The sequence below is a fragment of the Oncorhynchus tshawytscha genome, linkage group LG15 (genome assembly GCF_018296145.1).
Source record: "Oncorhynchus tshawytscha isolate Ot180627B linkage group LG15, Otsh_v2.0, whole genome shotgun sequence".
NCBI classification, from domain to species: Eukaryota; Metazoa; Chordata; class Actinopteri; order Salmoniformes; family Salmonidae; genus Oncorhynchus; species Oncorhynchus tshawytscha.
Window position 1 is genome coordinate 33,538,994 of NC_056443.1, and position 12,796 is coordinate 33,551,789.

Consider the following 12,796-nt stretch of genomic DNA (forward strand, 5'->3'; position numbering starts at 1 on the left):
TAGAGATAAATCAGATCCAGCCTAAACTGTGAAATGTAGTAGGGAGTTGTAGTTTCTCTAGAGATAAATCATATCCAGCCTAAACTGTGAAATGTAGCTATCAAACAAGCTAAGCGCCAGTACAGAGACAAAGTAGAATCTCAATTCAACGGCTCAGACACAAGAGGTATGTGGCAGGGTCTACAGTCAATCACGGACTACAGGAAGAAACCCAGCCCAGTCTCGGACCAGGATGTCTTGCTCCCAGGCAGACTAAATAACTTTTGCCCGCTTTGAGGACAATACAGTGCCACTGACACGGCCTGCAACGGAATCATGCGGTCTCTCCTTCACTGCAGCCGAAGTGAGTAAGACATTTAAACGTGTTAACCTCGCAAGGCTGCAGGCCCAGACGGCATCCCCAGCCGCGCCCTCAGAGCATGCGCAGACCAGCTGGCCGGTGTGTTTACGGACATATTCAACCAATCCCTATACCAGTCTGCTGTTCCCACATGCTTCAAGAGGGCCACCATTGTTCCTGTTCCCAAGAAAGCTAAGGTAACTGAGCTAAACGACTACCGCCCGTAGCACTCACATCCGTCATCATGAAGTGCTTTGAGAGACTAGTCAAGGACCATATCACCTCCACCCTACCTGACACCCTTGACCCTCTCCAATTTGCTTACCGCCCAAATAGGTCCACAGACGATGCAATCTCAACCACACTGCACACTGCCCTAACCCATCTGGACAAGAGGAATACCTATGTGAGAATGCTGTTCATCGACTACAGCTCGGCATTCAACACCATAGTACCCTCCAAGCTCGTCATCAAGCTCGAGACCCTGGGTCTCGACCCCGCCCTGTGCAACTGGGTACTGGACTTCCTGACGGGCCGCCCCCAGGTGGTGAGGGTAGGCAACAACATCTCCTCCCCGCTGATCCTCAACACTGGGGCCCCACAAGGGTGCGTTCTGAGCCCCCTCCTGTACTCCCTGTTCACCCACGACTGCGTGGCCATGCACGCCTCCAACTCAATCATCAAGTTTGCGGACGACACAACAGTGGTAGGCTTGATTACCAACAACGACGAGACGGCCTACAGGGAGGAGGTGAGGGCCCTCGGAGTGTGGTGTCAGGAAAATAACCTCACACTCAACGTCAACAAAACTAAGGAGATGATTGTGGACTTCAGGAAACAGCAGAGGGAACACCCCCATCCACATCGATGGAACAGTAGTGGAGAGGGTAGCAAGTTTTAAGTTCCTCGGCATACACATCACAGACAAACTGAATTGGTCCACTCACACAGACAGCATCGTGAGGAAGGCGCAGCAGCGCCTCTTCAACCTCAGGAGGCTGAAGAAATTCGGCTTGTCACCAAAAGCACTCACAAACTTCTACAGATGCACAATCGAGAGCATCCTGGCGGGCTGTATCACCGCCTGGTATGGCAACTGCACCGCCCTCAACCGTAAGGCTCTCCAGAGGGTAGTGAGGTCTGCACAACGCATCACCGGGGCAAACTACCTGCCCTCCAGGACACCTACACCACCCGATGCTACAGGAAGGCCATAAAGATCATCAAGGACATCAACCACCCGAGCCACTGCCTGTTCACCCCGCTGTCATCCAGAAGGCGAGGTCAGTACAGGTGCATCAAAGCTGGGACCGAGAGACTGAAAAACAGCTTCTATCTCAAGGCCATCAGACTGTTAAACAGCCACCACTAACATTGAGTGGCTACTGCCAACACACTGTCAATGACACTGACTCTACTCCAGCCACTTTAATCATGGGAATTGATGGGAAATTATGTAAATATATCACTAGCCACTTTAAACAATGCTACCTTATATAATGTTACTTACCCTACATTGTTCATCTCATATGCATACGTTGATACTGTACTCTATATCATCGACTGCATCCTTATGTAATACATGTATCACTAGCCACTTTAACTATGCCACTTGGTTTACATACTTATCTCATATGTATATACTGTACTCGATATCATCTACTGTATCTTGCCTATGCTGCTCTGTACCATCACTCATTCATATATCCTTATGTACATATTCTTTATCCCCTTACACTGTGTATAATAAAATTTGATTTTTAGGGAGTTGTAGTTTCTCTAGAGATAAATCAGATCCAGCCTAAACTGTGAAATGTAGTAGGGAGTTGTAGTTTCTCTAGAGATAAATCATATCCAGCCTAAACTGTGAAATGTAGTAGGGAGTTGTAGTTTCTCTAGAGATAAATCATATCCAGCCTAAACTGTGAAATGTAGTAGGGAGTTGTAGTTTCTCTAGAGATAAATCAGATCCAGCCTAAACTGTGAAATGTAGTAGGGAGTTGTAGTTTCTCTAGGGATACATCAGATCCAGCCTAAACTGTGAAATGTTGTAGGGAGTTGTAGTTTCTCTAGAGATATATCAGATCCAGCCTAAACTGTGAAATGTAGAAGGGAGTTGTAGTTTCCAACAGGCCAATATTCTATATAGCTTAGTGCAAGAAAACACGATGCACGATCGTGAGGGGATATAGAGAGCGGGGATATAGAGAGCAGCTTTTAGGTATCACTACCAAGATCTAAGTGATTGATAGTTGGTATTCAGCAGTCATAGTAGTATGTCTTATTTACTTTGAATAACTACTAAAATAGTGATTTTGCGAGACAGCAGTTCTATAGAAATGAGATGACTTGGATTGAAATAATAAAGTCATCATATAAAACAAAACACTGAAATATTTTACTAAAGTAAATTAATCTGAATAATGGTTAATAAGTGATCAGCAGTAATGTACAGTCACTAGCATCATGGGGACTTGTATTTATTGTTTTATTCTGTGATGTTACAGAATTCAACCCAAATAATTCATATTCCATTTCATGAAAAAAAAAAAAAAAAAATGGAAACGGGAATCAAAAACCGCGATTATTTTTTAGATATTCGAACCAAAACTGAACCGACCTCAAAAAGCAGTAATCGCTCAGCTGTCACGATTGTAATCATACTCAGACCAAAGCGCAGCGTGGAATCGGTTCGACATATTTTATTGATAGTCAAACACACAAAAAAACAACGAAGAATAAACGGTACGTAAAGCTCAAGCAGTGCTCACAGGCAACTAACTACACAGAAACAAGATCCCGCAAAACACAGTGGTGAAATGGCTGCCTAAATATGATCACCAATCAGAGACGAAAAACAATTGCCTCTGATTGGGAACAATATCAGGCCAACATAGAATTCTACACACTAGATCACCCACCCTAGTCACACCCCGACCTAACCAAAATAGAGAATAACAGGCTCTCTATGGTCAGGGCGTGACATCAGCACTACGAGGAGGACATAGAGGAGGACATACAGGAGGACATACAGGAGGACATACAGTCACACGCAATTTCTGACAGCACCGGACCGAGTTTGACAAAACTTGGGTGAAATGATGTGTCTTGCCAGAGAGATCCGGAATTTACAAAATAACACTGATTGGTCGAAAGCAGAAACTATAGTAATGTACTGAAATGTATTAGTCACACGCAATATCTCAATTGGCCCAAGAAGGGCGTGGCATCATTCCTGACATGTTTACTGTTGCCTTTTATCTTCTGTATCATTCCATTCCCATACCACTGTATCATTCCATTCCCATACCACTGTATCATCCCATTGCCATACCACTGTATCATCCCATTGCCATACCACTGTATCATCCCATTCCCACACCACTGTATCATTCCATTCCCACACCACTGTATCATTCCATTCCCATACCACTGTATCATTCCATTCCCATACCACTGTATCATCCCATTGCCATACCACTGTATCATCCCATTGCCATACCACTGTATCATCCCATTCCCATACCACTGTATCATTCCATTCCCACACCACTGTATCATTCCATTCCCATACCACTGTATCATTCCATTCCCATACCACTGTATCATTCCATTCCCATACCACTGTATCATTCCATTCCCATACCACTGTATCATTCCATTCCCATACCACTGTATCATTCCATTCCCATACCACTGTATCATTCCATTCCCATACCACTGTATCATCCCATTGCCATACCACTGTATCATCCCATTGCCATACCACTGTATCATCCCATTCCCACACCACTGTATCATCCCATTCTACTCTATCATCCCATTCGAATAAAACTGTATCATCCAATTTCCATTCCACTGTATCATCCCATTCTACTCTATCATCCCATTCCCATACCACTGTATCATCCCATTCCCATACCACTGTATCATCCAATTCCCATAACACTGTATCATCCCATTCTAATGTATAATCCCATTCTACTGTATCATCCCAATTCCATACCACTGTATCATCCCATTCCACTGTATAATCCATTTCCACTATATCATCCCATTCCCATACCTCTGTATCATCCATTCCACTGTATCATCCATTTCCACGGTATCATCCCATTCCACTGTATCATCCATTTCCACGGTATCATCCCATTCCACTGTATCAACCCATTCCACTGTATCATCCCATTCCACTGTATCATCCCATTCCCATTCCACTGTATCATCCCATTCCCATGCCACTGTATCATCCCATTCCACTGTATCATCCCATTCCACTGTATCATCCCATTCCCAATCCACTGTATCATCCCAATCCCACTCTATCATCCCATTCCATTGTATCATCCCATTCCACTGTATCATCCCATTCCACTGTATCATCCCATTCCACTGTATCATCCCATTCCACTGCATCATCCCAATCCACTGTATCATCCCCTTCCTATACCACTGTATCATCCCCTTCCTATACCACTGTATCATCCCCTTCCTATACCACTGTATCATCCCCTTCCCATTCCACTGTATCATCCCCTTCCTATACCACTGTATCATCCCATTCCACTGTATCATCCCATTCCCATTCCACTGTATCATCCCATTCCCATGCCACTGTATCATCCCATTCCACTGTATCATCCCATTCCACTGTATCATCCCATTCCCAATCCACTGCATCATCCCAATCCACTGTATCATCCCATTCCCATCCCCTCTATCATCCCATTCCATTGTATCATCCCATTCCACTGTATCATCCCATTCCACTGTATCATCCCATTCCACTGTATCATCCCATTCCACTGCATCATCCCAATCCCCAATCCACTGTATCATCCCCTTCCTATACCACTGTATCATCCCCTTCCTATACCACTGTATCATCCCCTTCCATTCCACTGTATCATCCCCTTCCTATACCACTGTATCATCCCCTTCCTATACCACTGTATCATCCCCTTCCTATACCACTGTATCATCCCCTTCCTATACCACTGTATCATCCCCTTCCTATACCACTGTATCATCCCCATTCCTATACCACTGTATCATCCCCTTCCTATACCACTATATCACCTTCCATTCCACTGTATCATCCCCTTCCTATACCACTGTATCATCCCCCCATTCCACTGTATCATCCCCTTCCTATACCACTGTATCATCCCATTCCACTGTATCATCCCCTTCCTATACCACTGTATCATCCCCTTCCTATACCACTGTATCATCCCCTTCCTATACCACTGTATCATCCCCTTCCCATTCCACTGTATCATCCCCTTCCTATACCACTATATCATCCCCTTCCTATACCACTATATCATCCCCTTCCTATACCACTGTATCATCCCATTCCACTGTATCATCCCCTTCCTATACCACTGTATCATCCCCTTCCTATACCACTGTATCATCCCCTTCCTATACCACTGTATCATCCCCTTCCTATACCACTATATCATCCCCTTCCTATACCACTGTATCATCCCCTTCCTATACCACTGTATCCTCCCCTTCCTATACCACTGTATCATCCCATTCCACTGTATCATCCCCTTCCTATACCACTGTATCATCCCCTTCCTATACCACTGTATCATCCCCTTCCTATACCAATGGCTAGACCCTTTCTGCAATTACTACAACCAGTGGAGGCTGCATCCGTTCTGTATTTTACCTTCAGTGCAATTACTACAACCACTGGATGGTCCAGTGTGTGTGTGTGTGTGTGCGTGTGTGTGTGTGTGTTTGTGTGTGCGTGCGCGTGTGCATGTGCGTGTGTGTGTGTGTGTGTAAGGGTCTAAGCGAGTCCTTTGACAGCTCCATCTCTAGGTTACGGGGTCTACAGAGACCTTGTGGAGATCACTGTAATATGAGACACTAACGGAGAACATTGGAACATGAAAAAAAGGAGAGAAGAGGAGAAAAAGAGAGAGAGAGAAAGAGACAGAGAGAGAAATAGAGACACACACAACCCACGATGGCAAGTCATGTTCAGTGTATGATTGTTCTCTGAAAGACGGGTCCCTATCACAGCTGTGTTGAGCCCTTTTAAATAGGGAGGATGAGAGACAGAGAGACAGAGAGAGACAGAGAGAGAGAGAGAGAGAGAGAGATGGAGAAAGACAGATAGAGATGGAGAGAGACAGGGAGAGATGAACAGAGACAGGGACATAATGGAGAGAGAAGGAGAGAGACAGAGAGATGAACAGAGACAGAGAAAGACGGAGAGAGAGAGAGAGATGGAAAAAGACAGATAGAGATGGAGAGAGACAGGGAGAGATCAACAGAGACAGGGACATATGGCAAGAGAAAGAGAGAGACTGAAAAAGACAGAGAGAGACGGAGAGTGAGATGGAGAAAGAGTATGGCTCTTAATATGGCTCTCCTCTCCTCCTCTCCTCTCCCTCACACTTTCTCTCCTACCACCCTCTTCTACCACTCTTTGAAAAGCACATTCACAGTTTTTTAAAGCACCAAGGCTAACACACTTGCACACACACACACACACACACACACACACACACACACACACACACACACACACACACACACACACACACACACACACACACACACACACACACACACACACAGAGTAAAGCCGACCGAGAACCAACTGAAGCATTTCTGTTGTGGTTCCTAATCCACTTTTCCATTTAATGAGAATCTCTCGTTCTCTCCCGCTACCTCTCATTCCCTCGATCCTTCTCTTCTTCCCAAAACAATAAGCGAGGAATGATCTGTGTAAACGCTGACACAGGTGTACACTCAGCCTTTTAGAGGCTCAGTGCTGGGGAGTTCTTAAACACACTTTGTGTTGGTGATGGTGGGGCCAAAATAACAGCGTTCTACAGCGTAACAAACACATTATAAACTAACTATGGAGAGAGGGGTTAAAACTAAACCATGTTATAATACATAGAGACTAACTGTGGAGAGAGAGGTTAAAACTAAACCATCTAACTATACATAGAGACTAACTATGGAGAGAGGGGTTATAACTAAACCATGTTATAATACATAGAGACTAACTATGGAGAGAGGGGTTATAACTAAACCATGTTATAATACATAGAGACTAACTATGGAGAGAGGGGTTATAACTAAACCATGTTATAATACATAGAGACTAACTATGGAGAGAGGGGTTATAACTAAACCATCTAACTACACATAGAGACTAACTATGGAGAGAGGGGTTATAACTAAACCATGTTATAATACATAGAGACTAACTATGGAGAGAGGGGTTATAACTAAACCATGTTATAATACATAGAGACTAACTATGGAGAGAGGGGTTATAACTAAACCATGTTATAATACATAGAGACTAACTATGGAGAGAGGGGTTATAACTAAACCATCTAACTACACATAGAGACTAACTATGGAGAGAGGGGTTATAACTAAACCATCTAACTAAACATAGAGACTAACTATGAAGAGAGGGGTTATAACTAAACCATGTTATAATACATAGAGACTAACTATGGAGAGAGGGGTTATAACTAAACCATGTTATAATACATAGAGACTAACTATGGAGAGAGGGGTTATAACTAAACCATGTTATAATACATAGAGACTAACTATGGAGAGAGGGGTTATAACTAAACCATCTAACTACACATAGAGACTAACTATGGAGAGAGGGGTTATAACTAAACCATCTAACTACACATAGAGACTAACTATGGAGAGAGGGGTTATAACTAAACCATCTACCTACACATAGAGACTAACTATGAAGAGAGGGGTTATAACTAAACCATGTTATAATACATAGAGACTAACTATGGAGAGAGGGGTTATAACTAAACCATGTTATAATACATAGAGACTAACTATGGAGAGAGGGGTTATAACTAAACCATGTTATAATACATAGAGACTAACTATGGAGAGAGGGGTTATAACTAAACCATCTAACTACACATAGAGACTAACTATGGAGAGAGGGGTTATAACTAAACCATCTAACTACACATAGAGACTAACTATGGAGAGAGGGGTTATAACTAAACCATCTAACTAAACATAGAGACTAACTATGGAGAGAGGGGTTATAACTAAACCATGTTATAATACATAGAGACTAACTATGGAGAGAGGGGTTATAACTAAACCATCTAACTAAACATAGAGACTAACTATGGAGAGAGGGGTTATAACTAAACCATCTAACTAAACATAGAGACTAACTATGGAGAGAGGGGTTATAACTAAACCATCTAACTACACATAGAGACTAACTATGGAGAGAGGGGTTATAACTAAACCATCTAACTAAACATAGAGACTAACTATGGAGAGAGGGGTTATAACTAAACCATCTAACTACACATAGAGACTAACTATGGAGAGAGGGGTTATAACTAAACCATCTAACTATAGAGACTAACTATGGAGAGAGGGGTTATAACTAAACCATCTAACTACACATAGAGACTAACTATGGAGAGAGGGGTTATAACTAAACCATGTTATAATACATAGAGACTAACTATGGAGAGAGGGGTTATAACTAAACCATCTAACTACACATAGAGACTAACTATGGAGAGAGGGGTTATAACTAAACCATGTTATAATACATAGAGACTAACTATGGAGAGAGGGGTTATAACTAAACCATCTAACTACACATAGAGACTAACTATGGAGAGAGGGGTTATAACTAAACCATCTAACTAAACATAGAGACTAACTATGGAGAGAGGGGTTATAACTAAACCATCTAACTAAACATAGAGACTAACTATGGAGAGAGGGGTTATAACTAAACCATCTAACTACACATAGAGACTAACTATGGAGAGAGGGGTTATAACTAGACCATGTTATAATACATAGAGACTAACTATGGAGAGAGGGGTTATTACTAAACCATGTTATAATACATAGAGACTAACTATGGAGAGAGGGGTTATAACTAAACCATGTTATAATACATAGAGACTAACTATGGAGAGAGGGGTTATAACTAGACCATGTTATAATACATAGAGACTAACTATGGAGAGAGGGGTTATAACTAAACCATGTTATAATACATAGAGACTAACTATGGAGAGAGGGGTTATAACTAGACCATGTTATAATACATAGAGACTAACTATGGAGAGAGGGGTTATAACTAAACCATCTAACTAAACATAGAGACTAACTATGGAGAGAGGGGTTATAACTAAACCATGTTATAATACATAGAGACTAACTATGGAGAGAGGGGTTATAACTAAACCATCTAACTAAACATAGAGACTAACTATGGAGAGAGGGGTTATAACTAAACCATCTAACTACACATAGAGACTAACTATGGAGAGAGGGGTTATAACTAAACCATGTTATAATACATAGAGACTAACTATGGAGAGAGGGGTTATAACTAAACCATCTAACTAAACATAGAGACTAACTATGGAGAGAGGGGTTATAACTAAACCATGTTATAATACATAGAGACTAACTATGGAGAGAGGGGTTATAACTAAACCATCTAACTACACATAGAGACTAACTATGGAGAGAGGGGTTATAACTAAACCATGTTATAATACATAGAGACTAACTATGGAGAGAGGGGTTATAACTAAACCATGTTATAATACATAGAGACTAACTATGGAGAGAGGGGTTATAACTAAACCATCTAACTAAACATAGAGACTAACTATGGAGAGAGGGGTTATAACTAAACCATGTTATAATACATAGAGACTAACTATGGAGAGAGGGGTTATAACTAAACCATCTAACTAACATAAGACCATGGAGAGAGGGGTTTAATAAACCATCTACATAGAGACTAACTATGGAGAGAGGGGTTATAACTAAACCATCTAACTAAACATAGAGACTAACTATGGAGAGAGGGGTTATAACTAAACCATGTTATAATACATAGAGACTAACTATGGAGAGAGGGGTTATAACTAAACCATCTAACTAAACATAGAGACTAACTATGGAGAGAGGGGTTATAACTAAACCATGTTATAATACATAGAGACTAACTATGGAGAGAGGGTTTATGTGAAGGCACATGTGAAGCCCATTTCTTTTGTCAGTTAGATTGGTTTACATCTTAGTGTCAAGTACAGGAACACTGAAGAGGCTTCTGGGAAAAATTACTAAACTAGAAACATGAATCCAGTTTCACCCAGTTTCACCCAGGTTGACCCAGGTTCACCCAGTTTCACCCAGTTTCTATCTATTCAGACAGGGTCCAGCCAGTTCCCACATGATTATACCAGTTCAGTGTCTACCTGATTGAGCTGCTCCTGGTCGTGAAGGCTTCCCAGGACCCTCCGGTACTTCCTCTCTCTGTACTTCCTGCGGTGGAAAGTGGCCCGTTGCTCGGGCGACGCCCCCATGTGAAGCTCTTCCTCCAGGGGCAGGCTGGCCGCCCAGAAGCTGTTGGCGTTCTCATTTCCCACCTCCAGAAAGAGCTGCGATGTCAGAGGGCAGAGGTCAGAGGTCTAATTAACTATTATAACGGTGAAGCATCAACTGTACTCTCCGTAACCGTCAGAGAACAATCATGTAACATTTGATTAACATTAAAACTTTATTTTAAAACTAAAAGTGTTAAAATAATAACCTACTGTAGTCACTGAAAGTCTGTAGTGTAGAAGCATAATCCCACATCCTATTACTGTAGCCAAACTAAAGGTATGTGGTAAAATAGCCCATTCTTTCTGAAACGCCTTCTCCAGATTCCACAACTTCCACAGGAAGAACCTCAACACATTCCTTGTGATCTGGAGCACACATCAAACATCTCCGTACCTCCACCAGCTCGTTGCTCCAGATACTGCTGTCTAACTTCAGGCTCCTAACTTTAGAGAGGCTAGGGCCCAGGAACCGGTGCTGACCTGGGGGGAGAAACACACACACACGCACATACACACACACACACACACACACACACACACACACACACACGGTTCAGTGACAAACAGACAAGACAGCAGATATCATAGAGGCATGGCTGGCAGCGTTTCACTGCTCTAATACTCTCTAGTTGAAGACTTCTTTCCAGCGTACAACACAGCTAATTGGAAATGAAAGCAGAGAAAGAGAGAGAGAAGAGGCCATTAATTGCTAATGATTCATGAGTAATTAATTGTGTTTGTTGGTCGGTGTTTATTTGGGTGAACTGAAGGGTTAGGGTTGTTTATGCGTTTTAAGATGGATGGATAAATAAAACATACGGGAGAAGAAGAGATTGATATGCATGTGGATCAGAGTCTCTCATGTGATTAGTGTGTTAGTGTGAAAGGCATCATTATCTATCAGATAGCTGATAGACTATAGACACGGGCTGGACAAAGGGGCCATGGACAATGATACACTTACCATGAGAGGGGACTCAATTATGAGAGTGACTGAGTGAGTGAGTGAGTGAGTGATTAAGTGAGTGAGTGAGTGGCTTAGTGAGTGGCTGAGTGAGTGGCTGAGTGAGCCAGTGGGCAAGTGAGCGAGTGAGTGAGCGAGCGGGCGAGTGGGTGAGTGAGTGGGCGAGTGAGTGGCTGAGTGAGCGAGTGGGGGGTGAGCGAGTGGGCGAGTGAGTGGGTGAGTGAGTGGGTGAGTGGGTGAGTGAGTGGGCGGGCGAGCGAGCGAGCGAGCGAGTGAGTGAGTGAGTGAGTGAGTGAGTGAGTGAGTGAGCGAGCGAGAAAGAGTGAGTGGGTGAGTGAGCGGGCGAGCGAGCGAGCGAGTGAGTGAGTGAGTGAGTGAGCGGGTGAGTAAGTGAGTGGGTGAGTGAGCGGGCGAGCGAGCGAGTGAGTGAGTGAGTGAGTGAGTGAGTGAGTGAGCGGGCAAGAAAGAGTGTAAGAAAGAAAGAAAGAGAGAGAGAGAGAGATAATCAAAGCTATGTTTGAGACTTAGTGATAAACTACGGGTGGCTTGTGATACAAGCATCTGTTAAATGACCATATCATTATTATCGTGATTGTTAATGGGAATGTTGAATAAAAGTCCTGATGTTTTACGTAAGTAGTTCGTAGGATTCAGAAGTGTGTCTGCGTTGTACAACGACTCACTCTGTCTCAATACAATAGATCAAATACGAGTCTCTAAATTTTGTCCGTACTCTTTGTAACGAGCTGAAATGCCTTCACCCAAAACTAACAACAAGCTTCCTCAGAATTCTAAACCCAGTTACCAAAATGTCCTATTAAAAAAAGTCTTAACTGACTGCTGTTATGAGCAACGTCCTCACTTTGTGGCATTTCATAAAGGAACATTTCCTACCTCCGCTTCAATCGGCTCGAAACAGGAGATGCATCTGTGGTTGCCACGGAAATGGTTGCCGGGTTATTTGATGTAAAGGGTTGAATACTATTATTATAACATGTGTCATTCAGCGCAGTTGTCGTGTTTGACAGTGAGAAGAGAGAGAGGGGACAGGTATCAGAAACATTTAATACATGTAAAATC

General features: G+C 42.7%; 1 protein-coding gene across 2 annotated transcripts in view; it reads right to left on the reverse strand.

Moving 5' to 3' along the window:
* The window catches only part of arap2 (ArfGAP with RhoGAP domain, ankyrin repeat and PH domain 2), a 237,733-nt gene that overhangs the window by 103,758 nt on the left and 121,179 nt on the right, over positions 1–12,796 (reverse strand). For both annotated transcript variants that reach the window (XM_042298473.1, XM_042298474.1), the window contains 2 exons: positions 11,147–11,232; positions 10,624–10,806 (listed from right to left, as the gene is read on the reverse strand). In XM_042298473.1, the coding sequence (XP_042154407.1) occupies positions 10,624–10,806; positions 11,147–11,232 (269 nt within the window). The remainder of the gene's footprint in view (positions 1–10,623; positions 10,807–11,146; positions 11,233–12,796) is intronic.